Here is a 22,294-nt window from a genome sequence, read left to right as displayed (position 1 = left end):
CCAGACAGAAAACATCTCTTTATTTTAATAAACCCACTCTCTCCTGATCACGTCAGACGCACTGCTGCAGCAGGGAAGAGCGACATGGACGCCATGTTTCTGTCATCAAAGCCAGCGGCCAGGAAAAAAAATTTTTTTTACTTGCGATTAAAAAATTTAACGGCATTAATTAAGCGTTGCGTTAACACACGATTGACGCGTTAACATGCCCAGCACTATTAAAAACATGTTATACGGTCATATTTGTGTGAAAAACGTTTATGAAGTATAAAATTTTTCACACAAACATGACCGTATAACATGTTAAAAAAAGTCAGGGGGCATTCTCATTGCCCCCTGACTTGGCACCTGTACGTTGGGGTTTTATCCCGGTGGACGAAAGGGTAGCCTCCTTCCGCCTTCGGGTGGGGGATGGGTCCTGACTGTTGTTTGTGCTTATGCACCTAAGAGCAGTTTAGAGTACCCACCCTTTTTGGAGTCCTTGGAGGGGGTGTTAGAGAGCACTCCTTCCGGGGACTCCCTCGTTCTGTTGGGGGACTTCAATGCTCACGTGGGCAATGACAACAAGACCTGGAGGGGCGTGATTGGGAGGAACAGCCCCCTTGATCTGAATCCGAGTGGTGTTTTGTTGTTGGACTTCTGTGCTTGTCATGGATTGCCCATAATGAACACCTTGTTCAGACATAAGAGTGTCCACATGTGCACTTGGCACCAGGACATTCTAGGCTGCAGTTTGATGATTGACTTTGTAGTCATATCGTCGGACTTGCGGTCGCATGTTCTGGACACTCGGGTGAAGAGAGGGGCGGAGCTGTCAACTGATCACCACCTGGTGGTGAGTTGGCTCAGATGGTAGGGAGGGTGCCAGTCAGGCCCACGCAGACCCAAGCTTCAACCATGTCCCGGGTGAGGACGGGTACATCCGAGCCCAAATGGGCTGTGCTCTGTGCCTCTATTGTCGAGGCGGCCAGCTGCAGCTGTGGCCGCAAGGTCGTCTGTGCCTGTCGTGTCAGTAACCCCTGAATTTGTTGGTGGACACCGGCAGTATAGCAAAAACTCGGGCATGGGAGGAGTTTGGAGAGGCCATGGAGAATGACTTCCGGACGGCTTTGAGGAGATTCTGGTCCACCATCTGGCGGCTCAGGAGGGGAAAGCAGTGCTCCGTCAACACTATGTAGGTGGTGGTCCCTCTCTTCAAAAAGGGGGACCGGAGGGTGTGCTCCAACTACAGGAGGATCACACTTTTCAGCCTCCCCTTGAGGTCTATTCAGGGGTGCTTGAGAGGAGGGTCCGTCGGATACTCAAACCTCGGATTGAGGATCAGTGTGGTTTCATCCCGGTCATAGAACAGTGGACCAGCTCTACACCCTCTTCAGGGACTTTGAGGGGCATGGGAGTTTGACCAACCAATCTACATGTGCATTGTTGACTTGGAGAAGGCGTTCGACCGTGTCCCCCAAGAACTCCTGTGGGGTGTACTCTGGGAGTATGGAGTGCCGGACTTGCTTGTACGAGCTGTTCGGTCCCTGTACGACCGGTGTCAGAGCTTGGTCCGCATTGCCGGCAGTAAATCAGAATCGTTTCCAGTGCGGGTTGGACTCCGCCAAGGCTGCCCTTTGTCACCGATTCTGTTCATAACTTTTATGGACAGAATTTCTAGGCACAGCCGAGGTGTTGAGGGGATCCGGTTTGGTGGCCTCAGGATTGGGTCTCTGCTCTTTGCAGATGATGTGGTTCTGTTGGCTTCATCGGGCCGTGATCTTCAGCTCTCACTGGAGCGATTCGCAGCCAAGTGTGAAGCGGCTGGGATGAGAATCAGCACCTCCAAATCCGAGACCATGGTCCTCAGCCGGAAAAGGGTGGAGTGCTCTCTCCGGGTCTGCAATAGGGTCCTGCCCCAAGTGGAGGAGTTCACGTATCTCGGGGTCTTGTTCACGAGTGAGGGAAGGATGGAGCGGGAGATCGACAGGCAGATCGGTGTGGAGTCTGCAGTGATGCAGACTCTGCATCGGTCTGTTGTGGTGAAGAAGGAGCTGAGCCAAAAGGCAAAGATTCCAGTAGACCAGGCTATTGAGGAGACCATAAACAAGGACACCCAGACAGAAGTCAGTATCTAAGGCAACTCAGGAACATGACAGGCAACAGATCTACAGGCAGTTTAAGTCATCATGATTTACAGAAGCCCTGGATAGAGAAAGATAGGGCAGATGTGAATGCCTCTGCAGCGCTTATGGAGAAAAGCTGGGTAAACCCTCTAGGTCTACATCAGTCTGATACAATCAGTCTTTCCACAGGGATTGCTGTACCACCAGATATAGCCAGTGATCTGCTGCAAGCTCACCAGACTGGAGAGAAGCTCAGAAGTGAACGTTTAGAGAAAGAGTCATCAGAAACTAAGTTCCATTACAGAATGAAAAAACAGAATCCGAAGACATTTTCATGCATCACAAGGATTCTTTGGGCATCTGATCATTGTTTGAAAAAGCAGACATCTTCACATCAAAGATGTCCTGGCTCATCCAGCCTTGATCACTTTCAAATCCAGATGGTTCACTAAGAAAGATCAGCAGTTGAAGACACTGGAAATCGCTCTGCATGCATCATTGATGGAATGAGCCTTGTTCAGAGACTGAAAGGTGATGGCAAGACTTTTGGAGAGATTGGTTCAGTGCTGAACCTGGCTTTGCCTGAAGGAGGGCAGAGTGTGCAAATAGATGTGGTTTTTGATGTGAACAGGAATACACCGATCCAGAATGCTGAGAGATGCCATTGTGGTTCACTCAGTGGAAGACCATTGCTCCGGGACACAATGTTGTGCAGTGGAGACAACTTTTAAGTAATCCAGATGGCAAAACTGCCTTGATTAGATTCGTTGTGGACCAGTGGAAGCTGCCAGCAACTCATCATGTGAAGCTTCAGTACGAGCTAACCCTAACCTGCAACCTGTGGAGAGACGTGCCATCGTCTGAGGAGAAACGAATGGAAGGTTGTGGAGGAGCTGAAGTCTTCCCATGAGGAGGCGGGCACCCTCATGCTCCTACATGCCAATCATGCAGCCAGAATGGCTGTAAAACTACAGTGATCATGAGTGAGGATACAGATGTCATGATCCTCTGTCTGGGACAGTGCAGAAGATCAACTGCACCATGTATTTGAAATGTGGGACTAATAATCGAACAAGATACATGGATATGACCAGCCTTGCTGAGATGACCTAGGTGATGCACTTGTAGGTGTTCATGCCTTTACAGGCTGTGATAGTGTAAGCACTTTTGCAGAAAGAGAAAAACTCAGTGCTCTTAAACATGTCAAAAGAAACAGGACATTTCAAGAGTCCTTCAAATCCCTGGGGACATCCTGGGATGTATCAGAGGAATTATGCAGAGATTTGGGATCATTTGTCTGCAGGATGTTTGCAACATCATCAAACATATGTGACGTCAATTATCAAACGGGCATGGCTGGAAAACTGATGATAAAGGTAAATTTATACTAATTTGTTGTTGTTGTTGTAAGACTGCAATATTACAGTTCTCACAATGCTCAAATAAAGACTAAAGTTTAGGTGAAAATTGAGGAAAAATAATATTTGATGATAGTTTGAAGACTCCATGTGACTTCTGTATTGATTTGACAGATACAAAGCTGATTTTGAATGAAAGCTCGGAGACTACCCTTTAAAATGCTACCAAAGATGCCCTCTTAAAAGATGAGCAAGGGTCTGGAAAATGAGTATTAAGTAGAATATGCACCAGCGCCTAGAATCCAGTTTCTCGTTGGGGGTGATTAACTTCACGTGCTGATAACTGTAACAAAGCTACCACTTAGGGCAGGTTATCATACCAAAATATAATATATGGACATGCACCTTTTCAGAAAATGTTGCCAGATTTAGTCACTTTGAGTGGCACCGATAAGTGAAACTTTGGCCTACTAGTGTATGTTATTAGTTACTAGTGTTAGTGATAACTGGTGTGTGCTGCAGTGTGTTCACCTTCTTGCTGGGAGCTGTGGTTTGTGTTTCCATTGTAGATGAATAGTTCTGTAGATATGTGGGGTCTCCTGGGCTGGGATCCAGGGGCAGGATGCCGAAGCTGCACACAGAAATGATCGTGATGTTAATCCAGTAGAGCCATGAACCAGCAAACACTGGTGTTACTGGGGAGCTGGGCTGCAGACGGACCAAGAGGATGATGGGACAGAGTTTGACGCATATTCAGAAATATGATCAATAATTGTAAACCCCACAGTTCAATAAACAATCAGACCCAAATAGGATCCACAGTAATCAGTTGATCTGCTGGAGCGGATGGATCGGTCGGCTTGAGCTTGTTACATACTCTGCAAGAAGCGACAACTTTGTTCTTGTTCTTAAGGCTGCAAGAATAAGAAAAAGTTCGTATTGGTCCGATCAACTCGTCCTCCACGAGAAGCTTCGCCTGCGATGTGTCGGGGTTACTGTGGGGGGGAGGGGAGTCTGACGGGTTCATATCTAAGGAAAACCTGGTCGGCGGCAGGACGGGGTGAGCATGCAGCGGTGTGGAGTCTTTAAATCCCGTGTTGTTTACGTACTCGATCAGCTGTTAAAACTCATCGGCTCATCAGCGGAAATGTGGATCTCTGTCAGAGATCCAGAAGGAAACATCAGCCACGACCCTGACAAGATAAATAACACTTTCAAAGAATTCTATAAAACATTATATACATCACAACTCACTACAACAGATGACAATATTGATAAATTTTTTACTAACATCAATCTTCCAAAATTAAAACATGAAGATAAAATGGTCTTGGATTCCCCCCTTTCAGTCGGTGAACTCCAAGAAGCTCTCCAGCATATGCCCAACAATAAAGCTCCAGGTCCAGATGGTTACCCAGCAGAATTCTGCAAAGAATTCTGGACAATGCTGGCACCCACTTTCTACAATATGATATTAGAAATAAAGGAAAAACAAAAAATACCTTCAAATATGAACCTAGCCAATATTACTCTACTATTAAAACCAGGTAAAGACCCGACACTTCCATCCAGTTACCGTCCAATTTCATTAATAAATGTAGATCTCAAAATAATTAGCAAAGCTTTGGCCAGAAGAATAGAAAAAATAACCCCTCTAATAATACATCCTGACCAAACAGGCTTTATTAAAGGTAGACATTCCTCTACTAACATGCGTAGATTAATTAACATCATAGATTATTCTACTCTACATAACCTGGAATCCACAGTCATTTCTTTAGATGCAGAAAAAGCGTTTGACCGAGTAAACTGGAAATTTTTATTTGCAACATTAAATAAATCTGGGTTTGGTTCATCTTTCATAGATTGGATAAAAATATTATATAACAACCCAAATGCATGTGTGAAGACCAATAATCAAACTTCTCCAAGCTTCTGTTTGCAGAGAGGAACCAGACAGGGCTGCCCGCTTTCTCCATCACTCTTTGCTATTTTTATTGAACCCCTAGCTGCTGCCATAAGACAAAATAAAGAGATTAAAGGAATCCATGCCAAAAATATAGAACACAAGATAAGTCTTTATGCTGATGACGTATTACTCTTTCTCCAGAACCCACCGACATCTCTCCCCCAGACAATCACACTTATTAACACATTCTCATCAATGTCTGACTACTCTATTAACTGGTCTAAGACTATTATTATGCCCATCAACTGTGACCTACAAAACACACCCAGTACTACAATACAGTCTGGAAACATTAGATATCTAAGCATAAACATTTCCCCCAGGTTATCAGAACTAACAAAGTTAAATTATGTCCAGCTACTTAAAGCAATAGAGGATGATCTCTCACGGTGGAGACGCTTACCCATATCACTCATGGGGAGGGTTGCCACAGTTAAAATGATGGTTCTATCTAAAGTAAACTACCTGTTTTCAATGATACCCACTAAACCATCCTCCAGCTGGTTTAAGTCACTGGACTCACATATATCTAAATTTTTATGGAAAAACAAGCCATCACGTATCAGTCTAAAAACTTTACAACAGACTAAAGATAGAGGCGGATTGGAGCTACCCAACTTTAATCATGTTTTCTTAGCTAACAAGCTGCAGTATATCTCCAAATGGCTTAAACCTAGCAGTCTGGATGAAACATGGTTAGATGTAGAGCAAGCATTGTGTGAGGATGTGTTTATCTCTGATCTGCCATTCATCAGCTCAGCCATCAAAACACATAAGTGTTTTAAAAGCACCAATATCAGTTCCTCCTTAGTGGCTTGGTGGGATTTCCTAAAAATAACCAAATCCTCACTTTTTCCATATAAGTTTACACCCCTCTGGAACAACCCTGACATCCTGCAAAATAAAAAGCTGATCAATTTCACTCAATGGAAAAATAAAGGAATAAAACAGTTAGAACATATAATAGAAAATGGAAACTTCTTATCATTTAATATTCTCACTTCACAATATGGAATCAGTAGCAAAACATTTTTAGAATATCACCAGCTTAAATCTATTATATGTAAAAAATATACCATTAATCAATTAAACTTACAGCTACCTATTAGGGTGGCAGAATTCATGAATCTCAATGCTATTATCAAAAACATATAGACTATTATCTAAACTAGAAGACTCAATCTGTCTTCCAACTTCAAAATGGGAGGGTGACTTATCCAGTAACTTTAATAAAGATAAATGGTCACAAATATGTTTAAACACTTTTAAAATGACTAAAAATTCATATATGCAACTAATACAATTCAAAATTCTGCATAGAACTCATTATACAGGACAAAGGATGTTCAGGATGGGTCTGTCACAATCAAACATCTGCCCACACTGCAATGAAAACACACCTGACAACTATCTCCATGCCTTGTGGTCCTGCACACCTGTCCGCAGGTTCTGGCTTCAGGTATGTGTGGACATGTCAACATGGTTTAACTGTAATATTCCTACAATCCCCGCACTATGTCTACTAGGTGACTTGGGTGACATTAATATGGTAATTAACTCTGCACACATGATACACACAGCATTATGCATCACAAAGAAAACTATCCTTGTGAACTGGAAAAACAAAAATAATCTGTGTATTCAGCAGTTTAGGAATCTCTTAGTTGACCACATCAGTAATGAGACAATGTCTGCCTCCTCAAAGAACTATTTAGCTGAATCTCATTCCTTCTGGTCCCCTGTGCTTAGTTCCATCACTTAGTGTAGGTGGAGGACTGTGACCTCGTTGCTGTGGGGGTTTGAGAAATGGCCGGGAGTGACTGGTGGTTGCGGGTTCTTTGTGGTTGCCCATGGTGCGGGACCGGGCTGCTCTGCGGTGTGGGTGGCTCTGGGTCTGGCCTTGTCGGGGGCTGTGGGGGCCAGCGGTTAGAGTCGCCTCTTGGCGGGGGGTGAGGCCACTGGTGGCGCGTGGGTCAGTGGGTGTCGGTCCTGGGCCGGGTGGCTGGGCTATTCCAGGGCGGGCTGGGCGGGGGTTCTGGGCTCTGGTGCCCAGGGGTGGTCCTCCTCCCTCCGGGGTGGTGGGGTCTGTATGTGCCGGAGGTCTGGGTCTGCCCGGATGTGCTGCCGTGGTGTGGGTTGGTGCATGCCCAGGTGTCTGGTTGACGCCCTGGGACCCAGGGTATGGCCCGGGGGCAGGGGGGTGTAGGGGTTTGAAGGAGGGCTGAGTGGGATTCGGGGGGGTTATAGGGGGAGGTGCTGGGGTGTGAGACAGGGATGCTTGTATGTTGTGTGTGTGTGTGTCTGTACTTTGGATGATGTTTGTGTGTGTGTGTATGCATGTGTTAGGATGAGTGGGAGTGTGTCTGGGGAGTGAGAGTGGGAGGGTTGTATGCTGTGTGAGAGCCTGGGGGTGGGCCGTGGGTCTGCCGCTGTCCCCATCCTCTCATTCCTTGTTATGGGTGTAGGAGGGTGGGTACTTTCTGGGGTCGGTGACGGCTCACTGGCTGCAGTCCCTGAATGGCCCGGTCGTGGGGGGCGGCCTCTCCTCTCCTCTCCCCCTAGAGGCTCAACATCCAGAGGGAAGTTTGCTGTGGGTGTGAGTGTGGGGTTAGACAGGGTGCAGAATGGAGTAGGTGGGGAGTGGGGGGAGGGGGCCGATAGCACCCTGGTTCCCGGGGTGTGTGGCTGGAACATCGGGGTGTGTGCTGGCCTACGCCGGGTGGCTGTCTGGGGGGGCCTGGTCCTCCTAGGCATGTTGCGGGCCCTCTGCCTTTGGGGGGGTGGGGCGGCCGCCTCTGGGCTCCTGGGTCCCTGGGCCCTTCGCTTGGGCAGCCCTGGGTGGCCGGTCCCTGGTGGGGCCGGCGGCTGCTGATCTTGGCCCACTGGGACCTGTGCCCTGGGACCTTGGGGGGCTCTTGCTGGGGCTCTCCTCTGCTGCCCTTCGGGTGGGGCTGGAGTCATCTTCATGGTGGGGTGGCTTGGGTTGGTGCTCCGGGTCTGCTGCTGAGGGCCCAGGTCTCTGGCCCTGGTCTGCCTCTGGCCTCCGTGGAGGCGTGGTCGCATTCTCACTCACCACTCTTCATCACTGGTCACTCCTCTTCCTCATCCTCTGCATGCTGACACAGTCACTGAGTTGTCCAGTGGGTTTTTATACTAAGAGATAATTCTTTTATTTTTTTATTTTTCCTGTGAGTTAGTATCTGGTCGCTGTTATGTCTTTTTGATTTGGTTATTATTTAAAAACTCTTAATGACTAGCAGCTCTGTTTTTTCTGTGTGTGTGTTTTTGTAAAAGTTGTAGGAAATGTTCTGGTGTGTTCATGTACAGGTGTAACAGTTTGTTGTCTGGTGATGGTGTGGATTGAAGGGTCGTTGCCTTCTGTCTGTGATCTTTTTGTCTCCTTTCTTCTTTTGCTCTTTTTGCCATTTTCCATCCTTTTCTGTCCCCTCCGGTCAGGTCCAGCAAGATTACATAGATTCGGTGATTCAAAGTAAATAAATGAATTAATTAATCACATTATCAAGAGGAGCCTTACCCATAGGCCTCCCCTTGGCAGAGCAAATTTGTTCAGCACGATACAGCAACCAGATTATCATTTTGCTGCTATGATGCTGGACAAGTCTTTAAAAAAAAAAAAAAAAAAAAAAAAAAAAAAAAAGGAAATGTGGAAGCTACAACTTTCCGTTTTGCTCTTTTCCACGTTGACCACGCCCACCTCAAATATCTTCAAATATTCTCGGAGCCCCACAAGAAGAAAGTTCTGCTCGGCAGATGCGTCCAGAACACACCGAAGTAGGGCTGCTCGATTATGGGATGATAATCATGATTATTTTGATTGAAATTGAGATTGATTATTTAACATGATTAGAAAGAGAGAGCGGGGGGGTCAGGGTCATACAGACTAGTTTCTTTCCATCAGGTCCTCATAGCTCTTGTTTGTCTCAGACCAGCAGCTATGTTCTGATCTGGAAAAAATGAGTCTGGAGACATTTCGTTTTCACTTTGAAATCTGCGTCAATAAAATGTAGAGCGACATTTACATACGGCTCTGATGCGGCTTGATCACAGGGTGCGTAGCGATGGCGAAACATCGGACCGTAGCCACGTCCTTCACACCACCCTCATCATCCAGGACAGGAGACTCTCCACTAACATGGAGACGAGATGGCAGCGATGCAGCTTGTCCTTGTTGAGTTTCATAAAGCCGGGTGGTTCACTTCTGTTTGTTTATAACGTTTGTCTCTCTGTGTCTCTGGGAGCTGGTGGATTATTCAGTTGCGACTCACAAAAATTGAACATTTTTCTATTTTCTTGTGTCATGTCGCCCCCCGTGTGCACGTCTGTGTGAACAAGCGCAACATTTCACATGCACAAATGTCGCCCGTCACTTGGCTGGGGAGGGCAACGATTTCCGCCTCATCACGCAAGTAAAAATGATGGCGATGGAGTAACGTGGTCTCCTGTGTGTCCAGCCCTTAACTGGCGAGGTGTTCGTAACTCGCACTGAATAAAACTAAAGCAGTCGGGGCAGTGGGAGGAGCCTGCAGCAGCGGGGGGAGCCTGCAGCAGCGGGGGGAGCCTGCAGCAGCGGGAGGAGCCTGCAGCAGTGGGGGGAGTCTGCAGCAGTGGGGGGAGTCTGCAGGAGAGCGCAACTGAAAACAGCACAAGAGGAAACTCTAAAGGACAAAAAAAATCGGATCATTTCATTTTTATGATTGTTGAAAACCCAGATCGTAATTGTGATTAAAGTTTGATTAATTGCCCAGCCCTACGCTGAACTTGGTCGCGTTTGTTTTGTTCTCGAAACATGGCTGGCGATGTCTGTAACAGTCAACGGTCCAGTGGTCATGGGTTGGGTCCAGTGGTTCAGAGGCCGTGATGGGGGACATGTCCGGCAGAGGGAAGTCCATTGTCTCCTACAGTGTTCGTTTGCTCACCATCATGAAGCGGTACAAGCCTTTAGAGAAAAAACTGTTGGATTCCTTCTTTATTTATAACTTCCATCCCTGGTAGCAGCTTTTGTCGTCAAGACAAAGACTCAGACATCAGGACAGACATGAGGACATGCAGATGGGTCCTCAGGAAGGTGTATTCAAGTAATCTCTCCCACCTAGGTCTCCTCAGTTTCTCTCCATCCACAGTTTAAGGACAAAAGAAAATCATATTTGTCTTCACCTTCATGTCTTCATGTCTCCAGAACAAACGTCATTGTCCCAGAATGCAATGCACAGGAAAGGGCACCTCCGCAGGTAAAAACCCCAAAATGTAATAAACGTCAGATTTAGAGCAAACAGAAGCTTTCACTAACCCGTTCACCTGTAAACACCTGGACCCGCTCACCTGTAAACACCTGGACCCGCTCACCTGACAGGAACAATACACTTGTACCCCTGGGCGTCACTCACCTGGGCGTCAATGGGCTGAGGGCTGCAGGTCCCCCCAATAAACTCCGCCCACTCTTTGGCTTGTTTTGTTTAGCCAAAAGAGAGCCAGCTGTCGCCATGGAGACCGTGTTACCCAGCAGTGAGCCGGTGTCGGGGGAGATGAGGGAGGAGTCGATGTAGGAAACCGACAATTCAGACGCCAGCTTTCCATTTGAAGATTCCAGATTCAAACGATTCAGCTCCTGAAAAACACAAAAGACCATCAGTACTCTGATTACTCCGCGGGACTACAACAGTACGAGTAAGAGTCACAATCGTAGAAAAAGATCTCTTTCAGCTGGGTTCTCAGAAGCAGCTGGAAAACGTTCCAGGTCTGGAGTCCGTCATCCTCCGGAGAGAAAGATGGTTCCCACGGAGAGAAAGATGGTTCCCATGTGGAAAACGTTCCAGGTCTGGAGTCCGTCATCCTCCACAGAGAAAGATGGTTCCCACGTGGAAAACGTTCCAGGTCTGGAGCCCGTCATCCTACAGAGAGAAAGATGGTTCCCACGTGGAAAACGTTCCAGGTCTGGAGTCCGTCATCCTCCACAGAGAAAGATGGTTCCCACGTGGAAAACGTTCCAGGTCTGGAGCCCGTCATCCTACAGAGAGAAAGATGGTTCCCACGTGGAAAACGTTCCAGGTCTGGAGTCCGTCATCCTCCAGAGAGAATGATGGTTCCCACGTGGAAAACGTTCCAGGTCTGGAGTCCGTCATCCTCCAGAGAGAATGATGGTTCCCACGTGGAAAACGTTCCAGGTCTGGAGCCAGAAAGAAGCTTATTGTAGGAAGGTAATAACCCAACTGGCGGACTGTGATGGAGGTTGTGAGGTTGAACACCTGCTGAGGAACAGGTGAACTTCGTGTTTACCATGACTGTATCTCTCACATGTTCAGGTGTGTTTATTTAGCGTACCAATGTGTCCTGTGGTGTCTCCATGAGAGCCGTGTCTAGGCGATGTGAGGGGATCTGGGCGGGGCTTACAGAGGAAGGGGGTGGTGCTACTGAGGAGTTCTGTAGAGCCGACAACCTGAAGACCTGATCTGGGTCTGGTTTCTCTCCTGGAACACAAACCAGAATGTTCCTAAAGTCACATGACGACTAAAAAGAGTCCTGATTGTGTGTGAGTGTGTGTGGTTACCTAGGTGACAGAGGTTCTGGAAAGGTGACCAGAGGAACGGGTTGAGAGTCAAACTCCTCTGGAAACAGTCGGCACCTTTGGCAACACGATCTGTCTTACTGCTCAGAGAGAGAGAGAGAGAGAGAGACAGGTGGCGGTCAGCAGGTGGAACACCATCTGCAGTAACACCTGGAGAGGGTGGAGTCAGTACCAGTAAATATGACCCAGTAATGACAACGTGAAAGAGGCGGAGTCTCCAAACTCTGTGATGATGTCATCCTGACTCTTCTGTTTGTTCAGCACTCCACCAATCAGAACCTGTTCTCCCTCAGCCAACCTAAAGGACAGAAAGGTCAGAAGTCAGCCAATCAAAGATCAGCCACAGGGTCGTCAGAGACCAGTCGGTCAAAGACCAGTCAGAGACCGGTCAGAGACCGGTAATAGATCAGTCGGTCAGAGACCAGTAAGAGACCAGTCAGAGACCAGTCGGTCAGAGACCAGTAATAGATCAGTCGGTCAGGGACCAGTCAGAGACCAGTCAGAGACCAGTCGGTCAGAGACCAGTCAGAGACCAGTAATAGATCAGTCGGTCAGAGACCAGTAAGAGACCAGTCAGAGACCAGTCAGAGACCAGTCGGTCAGAGACCAGTCAGAGACCAGTCATAGATCAGTCGGTCAGACACCAGTCAGAGACCAGTCGGTCAGAGACCAGTGAGAGACCAGTGATAGATCAGTCGGTCAGAGACCAGTCAGAGACAAGTCGGTCAGAGACCAGTGAGAGACCAGTGATAGATCAGTCGGTCAGAGACCAGTCAGAGACAAGTCGGTCAGAGACCAGTCAGAGACCAGTAATAGACCAGTCAGTCAGAGACCAGTAATAGATCAGTCAGTCAGAGACCAGTAAGAGACCAGTCGGGTCAGAGACCAGTCAGAGACCAGTCGGTCAGAGACCAGTCAGAGACCAGTAATAGATCAGTCAGTCAGAGACCAGTAATAGACCAGTCGGTCAGAGACCAGTAATAGATCAGTCAGTCAGAGACCAGTCAGTCAGAGACCAGTAATAGATCAGTCAGTCAGAGACCAGTCGGTCAGAGACCAGTAATAGATCAGTCAGTCAGAGACCAGTAATAGACCAGTCAGTCAGAGACCAGTAATAGACCAGTCGGTCAGAGACCAGTAATAGATCAGTCAGTCAGAGACCAGTAATAGACCAGTCGGTCAGAGACCAGTAATAGATCAGTCAGTCAGAGACCAGTCAGTCAGAGACCAGTAATAGATCAGTCGGTCAGAGACCAGTAATAGATCAGTCAGTCAGAGACCAGTAATAGACCAGTCAGTCAGAGACCAGTAATAGACCAGTCGGTCAGAGACCAGTAATAGATCAGTCAGTCAGAGACCAGTCAGTCAGAGACCAGTAATAGATCAGTCAGTCAGAGACCAGTCGGTCAGAGACCAGTAGTAGATCAGTCAGTCAGAGACCAGTAATAGACCAGTCAGTCAGAGACCAGTAATAGATCAGTCGGTCAGAGACCAGTCAGTCAGAGACCAGTAATAGATCAGTCGGTCAGAGACCGGTCAGAGACCAGTCGGTCAGAGACCAGTCAGAGACCAGTAATAGATCAGTCGGTCAGCGACCAGTCGGTCAGAGACCAGTAAGAGACCAGTCGGAGACCAGTGGGTCAGAGACCAGTAATAGATCAGTCGGTCAGAGACCAGTCAGTAATAGACCAGTAGAAGCCCAGTCAGTAATAGACCAGTCAGTCAGAGACCAGTAATAGACCAGTCAGTAATAGACCAGTCAGTCAGAGACCAGTAATAGATCAGTCAGTCAGAGACCAGTAAGAGACCAGTCGGTCAGAGACCAGTCGGTCAGAGACCAGTAATAGACCAGTCAGTCAGAGACCAGTAATAGATCAGTCAGTAAGAGACCAGTAAGAGACCAGTCGGTCAGAGACCAGTAAGAGACCAGTCAGAGACCAGTCGGTCAGAGACAAGTAATAGATCAGTCGGTCAGAGACCAGTCAGAGACCAGTTGGTCAGAGACCAGTAATAGATCAGTCAGTCAGAGACCAGTAAGAGACCAGTCGGTCAGAGACCAGTCGGTCAGAGACCAGTAATAGATCAGTCGGTCAGAGACCAGTCAGAGACCAGTCGGTCAGAGACCAGTAATAGACCAGTCGGTCAGAGACCAGTCAGTCAGAGACCAGTAATAGATCAGTCGGTCAGAGACCAGTAATAGACCAGTCGGTCAGAGACCAGTCAGAGACCAGTGGGTCAGAGACCAGTCAGAGACCAGTCAGTAATAGACCAGTCAGTCAGAGACCAGTCAGAGACCAGTCGGTCAGAGACCAGTAATAGACCAGTCAGTCAGAGACCAGTCAGTCAGAGACCAGTAATAGATCAGTCGGTCAGAGACCAGTAATAGACCAGTCGGTCAGAGACCGGTCAGAGACCAGTCAGAGACCAGTCAGTAATAGACCAGTCAGTCAGAGACCAGTCAGAGACCAGTCGGTCAGAGACCAGTAATAGACCAGTCAGTCAGAGACCAGTAAGAGACCAGTGGGTCAGAGACCAGTCAGAGACCAGTCAGTAATAGACCAGTCAGTCAGAGACCAGTCAGAGACCAGTCGGTCAGAGACCAGTAATAGACCAGTCAGTCAGAGACCAGTAAGAGACCAGTCGTTCAGAGACCAGTCAGTCAGAGACCAGTAATAGATCAGTCGGTCAGAGACCAGTAATAGACCAGTCGGTCAGAGACCGGTCAGAGATCAGTCAGAGACCAGTCAGTAATAGACCAGTCAGTCAGAGACCAGTCAGAGACCAGTCGGTCAGAGACCAGTAATAGACCAGTCAGTCAGAGACCAGTAAGAGACCAGTCGGTCAGAGATCAGCAATAGACCAGTCGGTCAGAGATCAGCAATAGACCAGTCGGTCAGAGACCAGTCAGAGACCAGTCGGTCAGAGATCAGTAATAGACCAGTCAGTCAAAGACCAGCAATAGACCAGTCGGCCAGAGACCAGTTCTTTATTAAATCTTGGTGTCTTACTTGCTCAGTTCCACGCAGCACTTTGCCAGCAGGAATCGAACCTGCGGTGTGGAGCAGCTGTGAGCTTTCAGTAGTCGGTAGGCTTTATATGGCTTCCCAGAGCGGTAATAGCAGGTGGCCAGCAGGTAGAGCGCCTCCTCTGAACGCACTGACACACAGAGGTCACAGGTTAGAGTCCGGACAGCTGATCCACACAACAGCCAGCCAGAGACAGGCAGGAAGACAGACACAGAAACAGGTGGGAACAACCAGACAGAAACAGGCAGGCAGGAAGACACCGGTAGAAAGAAAGACACAGAAACAGGCGGGAACAACCAGACAGAAACAGGCAGGCAGGAACAAACAGGCAGACAGGAAGACACAGGCAGACAGGAAGAAACAGGCAGACAGGAAGACACAGAAACAGGCGGGAACATCCAGACAGAAACACGCAGGCAGGAACAAACAGGCAGACAGGAAGACACAGAAACAGGCGGGAACATCCAGGCAGAAACAGGCAGACAGGAAAACACAGAAACAGGCGGGAACATCCAGACAGAAACAGGCAGGAAGGAACAAACAGGCAGACAGGAACAAACAGGCAGACAGGAAGACACAGAAACAGGCGGGAACATCGAGACAGAAACAGGCAGGCAGGAACAAACAGGCAGACAGGAAGACACAGAAACAGGCGGGAACATCCAGACAGAAACAGGCAGGCAGGAACAAACAGGCAGACAGGAAGACACAGAAACAGGCGGGAACATTCAGACAGAAACAGGCAGGCAGGAACAAACAGGCAGACAGGAAGACACAGAAACAGGCGGGAACATCCAGGCAGAAACAGGCAGACAGGAACAAACAGGCAGACAGGAAGACACAGAAACAGGCGGGAACATCCAGACAGAAACAGGCAGGCAGGAACAAACAGGCAGACAGGAACAAACAGGCAGACAAGAAGACACAGAAACAGGCGGGAACATCCAGACAGAAACAGGCAGGCAGGAAGAAACAGGCAGACAAGAAGACACAGAAACAGGCGGGAACATCCAGACAGAAACAGGCAGACAGGAAGACACAGAAACAGGCGGGAACATCCAGACAGAAACACGCAGGCAGGAACAAACAGGCAGACAGGAAGACACAGAAACAGGCGGGAACATCCAGGCAGAAACAGGCAGACAGGAACAAACAAGCAGACAGGAAGACACAGAAACAGGCAGGAACATCCAGACAAAAACAGGCAGGCAGGAAGAAACAGGCAGACAGGCAGACACAGAAACAGGCGGGAACATCCAGGCAGAAACAGGCAGACAGGAACAAACAGGCAGACAGGAAAACACAGAAACAGGCGGGAACATCCAGACAGAAACAGGCAGACAGCAAGACACAGGCAGACAGGAAGACACAGGCAGACAGGAACAAACAGGCAGACAGGAAGACACAGGCAGACAGGAACAAACAGGCAGACCCAGAAACAGGCGGGAACATGCAGACAGAAACAGGCAGACAGGAAGACACAGGCAGACAGGAAGACACAGGCAGACCCAGAAACAGGCGGGAACATGCAGACAGAAACAGGCAGACAGGAACAGGAAGTGGGAGTCAGACATGATACCTTCGGCGTAGAGTCTCTCAGCGAGGAAAACAGCGTCCAGGTAGGCATAGTGGTTCAGAGCCTGCCACACTGCAGCCTGAGGACAGAGACCGAGAGACAGGAGGGTCATGAGCTGGTCCAGTCCTGAAACCTCTTCCGTGTTCAGGAGTGCATCCATCCTTCCGTCCGACTCGGTGAGGTCCGGGTTCAGGGGAGGATGTATACACTCAGATGAAATGAGGGATGCTGAACCTTCGGGTGGAACGTAAAGGTCGACGCTGCACTGATAACCTACGTCTAAGAGGGGACGTCTAACCCGACCAGGTATCATTAACTCGTCTTTTTCAGAGTCCGTTTGGTCTGATGAGGCCTGAAAGTGAAGAGGATGATGAAGAGGACTGTTTAGATACCAGCTGTGATTGAGCCAGGTTTGGTTTTGGTATTTGGGGTTAATCATCTGGTTACAAAAGGAGGACTTTACAGGCTGTACATGTGCATTTTTAGAAAAGGATCACGAGGTGTGTCCCAATTCAGGGTCTACACACTTCGAAGTCTGCTTAACGTTGGTGAAGTGGGACAGCCTACCCAGCCAACAAGAGTTTCCATAGCAACAACACAGGACGTTGAATCACTCGTAGGACCCTTCGGTGGACGTTAAAACCGACCATAAAAAAAACATAATAAACGCGGTTTGAGGCTCTGTTGTTTTCCAGCCGGTACAAACTTCATTAACCCTTAAAAGTCCTTGAACATCAAATCTTAGCGAATTTTAATGTCACCGTTTAAGAAACATGCTTTAAATGTACTTGGTTCTGTAACGTAGATACTAAAGTGTAGTTAAAAAAAGCTAATTTTCTAAAAATAAAACTTTATTTAAACACGACTCTTCTGAGGTTGCAGATTCGCCACCGTCTTGTGCATAATGAGTTCTGGGAGAAAAGAGCCGTGAAGGAAGCACCACCAGCAGCCTGGTTTCAGGTTAAACCACGTCCACCACCAGCAGCCTGGTTTCAGGTTGAACCACGTCCACCACCAGCAGCCGTGGTTTCAGGCTAAACCACGTCCACCACCAGCAGCCTGGTTTCAGGTTAAACCACGTCCACCACCAGCAGCCTGGTTTCAGGTTAAACCACGTCCACCACCAGCAGCCGTGGTTTCAGGCTAAACCACGTCCACCACCAGCAGCCTGGTTTCAGGTTAAACCACGTCCACCACCAGCAGCCTGGTTTCAGGTTAAACCACGTCCACCACCAGCAGCCTGGTTTCAGGCTAAACCACGTCCACCACCAGCAGCCTGGTTTCAGGCTAAACCACGTCCACCACCAGCAGCCTGGTTTCAGGTTAAACCACGTCCACCACCAGCAGCCTGGTTTCAGGTTAAACCACGTCCACCACCAGCAGCCTGGTTTCAGGTTAAACCACGTCCACCACCAGCAGCCTGGTTTCAGGCTGAACCACGTCCACCACCAGCAGCCTGGTTTCAGGTTGAACCACGTTCACCACCAGCAGCCGTGGTTTCAGGCTAAACCACGTCCACCACCAGCAGCCTGGTTTCAGGTTAAACCACGTCCACCACCAGCAGCCTGGTTTCAGGTTAAACCACGTCCACCACCAGCAGCCGTGGTTTCAGGTTAAACCACGTCCACCACCAGCAGCCTGGTTTCAGGCTAAACCACGTCCACCACCAGCAGCCGTGGTTTCAGGTTAAACCACGTCCACCACCAGCAGCCGTGGTTTCAGGCTAAACCACGTCCAGGTGGATTCGGAGGCTCCTTCAAACTCGGTGAACTGGGACAGAACTTCACGCACCGCCATGACGTATGTGGCCGACGAAGCCGCACTTCCAAGTGTGCAGAGCTGAACTGGGACACACCTATGGGGTCCACCTGTAAGCCACATCTGCCTGGCAGGTCCCTAAGGACCCGTTTCCACCGACAAAAACTGGTACGAGTACCCTAATACCAGACCATCTAAGCGACTAGAAAAGGTGGAGTCTGACACACTGCTATCCCATCGGTTGAGAATAAGCGTCCCTTCCTGTACAACCTGGAATAAAAGCAGGAACGGATCCTCGTTCAGAGCAACACGTTTCCTCTCTGGTGGTTAGATCTAGATCCTGGAGCACCACCAAGAAGACCTCCATCCTCGGTTCCTGTTCTAAGGACAGCGGTGCGATGGCGTCATGCTGGTACGGTTGATGCTCCGCCTCTCAGTGGAGGTTACGGTTGCTGCGGAAACGCACCGAGGTTACCGTTGCAGACCACATCCGACCCGCTGGTGGAAACCAGGTCCTGTGACCAGAGCCTGCTGATGGGGTTAGGGTTCAGTGGCCCCCAGACTCCTCTGGACTGGATCGGTGGACTCTGTGGAGCTTTTAAAGGTCAGTTAAAAACATTTTAACACTGTTTGTGAGCTGTATAGAGGAGCTGTATGAATAAAGTTTTACTCTCTGAAACTTACAATGGCTTCGAACTTCATTCTCACATCTGAGCAAGAGATTCCCAACTTTTTCTAAGTGGTTAGTACCAGAACTGGACTGGTACGGGAACTGGACTGCTACAGGAACTGGACTGGTACGGGAACTGGACTGCTACAGGAACTAGACTGGTACGGGAACTGGACTGGTACGGGAACTGGACTGCTAAGGGAACTGGACTGCTACGGGAACTAGACTTGTACGGGAACTAGACTTGTAAGGGAACTAGACTGGTACCAGAACTGGACTGGTACTGGACTGCTACGGGAACTGGACTGCTACGGGAACTAGACTTGTACGGGAACTGGAGCTGCTTTGGTACCAGGACTGGACCAGTATCGGGACTGGGACTGAAGATGTCCAGTAAAGAAAAACTTAAAGACCTTCAGAAAGCTGGAGAAGTATCGATCAAGCCCAGTCTAGGTGTTTCTAGTAAAGACCAGGACCCGGTGAACCTGAGTCAGTCTAGGTGTCTCTAGTGAAGACCAGGACCCGGTGAACCTGAGTCAGTCTAGGTGTTTCTAGTGAAGACCAGGACCCGGTGAACCTGAGTCAGTCTAGGTGTCTCTAGTGAAGACCAGGACCCGGTGAACCTGAGTCAGTCTAGGTGTTTCTAGTGAAGACCAGGACCCGGTGAACCTGAGTCAGTCTAGGTGTTTCTAGTGAAGACCAGGACCCGGTGAACCTGTGGTCAGGGACGAGCAGGTGAGAGGTCTACGTGTGTTTCCTGTGATTAATTGATGGTTAGACCTGCTGACACACAGCCTGTCTTACAAAACAAAGCTGGAGCTGCGTCATGTTCCAGCTGTGAGGTGTTTTCAGTCTAAAAACTAGCGGCTAACAGCTCCTGATACCCACGTTCACCGGCAGATAGCTGACGTTAGCTGGAGACCAGAGGCTACCAGCTGCTGGGTAACTTCTGGCCTCAGACACCGACTGCAGCCCTGCAGAGCCGGTCATGGTCCCCAGTAAACTTTAAGGATGGATACGTACCGTCTGGAGCCGCTCACACCGGCGTTAGCTAAGGCATTAGCCGGCTAACAGCGCTGCTAGCCGGCTAACAGCTCTGCTATTAGCAGCGTTAGCATGACAGGAATCCCCGTCTATTGCTGCTGTTATAGAAACTCTGCTTATCAGAAAATACACAATACCAGAGCTAAAAACACCGACCCTGACGCTGGCGCACACTGAACTGCACATCACTTCTTTAGCTTGAATCTAAACTTTACAGACGGGTTCTTTCCTCTGGTCGCCGTCCATGAGCTGAACCGAAGCATCACGGCATGAACACGGTGAGTAAAGTGCTTTCATCTACCGGTCTACACGCCGTCCCGGTCTGAAACCTGAGCCGAAGATCGGTGCCAGCTGAGCCACAAAGGTTCGCAACGGCCGTTCCGACCTGAACGTTTTTATTTCCGTTTTTATCGCGAGTTTACCCAAATGTGACATTTTTAAATGGAGTTTGGTATGACCCATCTGACCCAGAACCAAGCAGGCGTTAGTAAGCGGACTGGTACCGCTTTAGTCCTGGACCAAGTGGCGCTCTAATTCCACCGGGAAAACACCGAGGAGAAGTCCAGCAGCCCTCCGGGGCCACGGGGCCTGCGGTGGGGAAGACGGCTCTCATAGCGCGGGCTGAAGCAACTGCTGAGGCCGGCTTCATGAATGCTCCGCTCCCAGCCCATGACAACGATCTGACGGCGTGTCCCTACCTGGACAGGTTCCTGCAGCACCGTCATTCCGCGTCCACACTCCGTCTATGTGCTCCGGTTTCTGCTTTTCTTCTGCCCTTTCTTCACTTCAATCTCCAGCCGAACATTTGAACGTAGCGACCGTTACCTGCCGAGCACTGCCGAAGAATCCCGAGGAGGCCGAAGGAGGAAATCCGGCTGTTGCGACCCCTGCTGGTGGTTTCTGGTCCAGCCCCGGGACTGGATATAGAGCGGGGTCGGACACCCGGTGGACAGTAGCGCTCTGACAAACACCGCCACCTTGTGGACGAATGGAAGAACCACAACGGAGCAGACGTTTTTTCCACTTATCAGGGAGATATTGAAGTGCATCAGTCATGTGACATGTTGGCTCCAGGCATAGATATCTACAATAAAATCTTTTTTTCTTTATTTATTTAACCAACATGAACAGCATATACAACAAAATTGGCATAATTAAGTCTTATGAAACCTTTATTATTTATTTTAAACACAAATGAGTGTTGCAGCCAACACGTAGGTCTTAACATTATTAAACTGGTGGATGACTCAGTTTTGGTGTCTCTGCTGAGCAGTGACCCTGATCACAGACCTGTAGTGGAAGAATTCACCGCCTGGTGCAGGTCATCCGAACATCTCTCCTGTCAGGACTGAGAACCAGGCAGTAGAGCTGGTGAACACTTATAAATACCTGGACACCCACCTGGATGGCAGGCTGACCTTTGACCTCATGTGGATGCTGTGAAGCTCACCAGCGAATGTATTAGTTTTAATGTTGACAGGACTTATATGCAAATGTTCTTGTTTTATTGAATCACCCTGAACCTTCTCTTTTACCTGCTGGTACACCTCCTCTCTCTCAGGAACAGGTTACAGGGGATTGTTAGACTATGTGGGAAAGCTGCAGGGATCTCCCTGAATGACCTTTTGTGTTAAACAAGGCTTGGTTAATCCTTGCAGACCAAAGCCACCTGTTGGCTCATGAATTTTTGCTGCTTCCATCAGGACACAGGTACGTCCTACCAAGATGCTAGTGATACGAAGTTCGACTCTTTTCACTAACCCAGGTCTTTTACTCTCGAACAGTAAAGTGAACGAATCTTGAACGAATCACGTCGTTCATTTTTACAGCAGGTGGCGTTGTAAAAAAGTCCGCGATTCTCAAGCAGTAAATACTGAAGGCAACAAAACTACTGGTAATGCCACAAGCAATTCAAACCATGTGAAAACGTAGGGAAGCAAATACACACCACAATGAAGTGATTTGTGTCCTACATCCTCCCTGCCATTGTTTAACAGCACAACAGTGACTCGGTAGCTATCACTGATATATGAACAAGAGACCGAGCCGAGAGCGAACGTACTGCTCGCCAAACAGCCTGAATGATGAACGAGAACGAGACCGAGAACGAGACCGTGCAGCCCGAGCTGTCTGTCACAAATGCCTGAGCAGCCTGGCTGTCATGTGACAAAAGAACGAGGACCTGAGGACGGACCTGAGCGAGTC

The 22,294-nt window shown here is 48.8% G+C and overlaps 1 protein-coding gene across 3 annotated transcripts in view; it reads right to left on the bottom strand.

The window, feature by feature from the left end:
- The window catches only part of cdc27 (cell division cycle 27), a 37,902-nt gene extending 16,916 nt beyond the window's left edge, over positions 1-20,986 (bottom strand). The window contains exons 1-8 of one of the 3 annotated variants that reach the window (XM_041969438.1): positions 20,788-20,986; positions 16,621-16,696; positions 15,024-15,171; positions 12,188-12,313; positions 11,998-12,095; positions 11,772-11,917; positions 10,838-11,058; positions 3,995-4,094 (exon numbers count right to left, since the gene is read on the bottom strand). In XM_041969438.1, coding sequence (XP_041825372.1) covers positions 3,995-4,094; positions 10,838-11,058; positions 11,772-11,917; positions 11,998-12,095; positions 12,188-12,313; positions 15,024-15,171; positions 16,621-16,696; positions 20,788-20,814 — 942 coding nt within the window. In that variant the 5' untranslated portion in view covers positions 20,815-20,986. Of the gene's footprint in view, positions 1-3,994; positions 4,095-10,607; positions 10,676-10,837; positions 11,059-11,771; positions 11,918-11,997; positions 12,096-12,187; positions 12,314-15,023; positions 15,172-16,620; positions 16,697-20,787 lie in introns of those variants that run through there. The other 2 variants (XM_041969432.1, XM_041969440.1) reach the window with 2 other exon arrangements.
- Between the last annotated feature and the right edge of the window lie 1,308 nt (positions 20,987-22,294).

The sequence above is a fragment of the Melanotaenia boesemani genome, chromosome 2 (genome assembly GCF_017639745.1).
Source record: "Melanotaenia boesemani isolate fMelBoe1 chromosome 2, fMelBoe1.pri, whole genome shotgun sequence".
In the NCBI taxonomy this organism is placed as follows: Eukaryota; Metazoa; Chordata; class Actinopteri; order Atheriniformes; family Melanotaeniidae; genus Melanotaenia; species Melanotaenia boesemani.
Note: the sequence above shows the minus strand (reverse complement) of the source record. Positions and strands in the feature narration are given on the sequence as shown.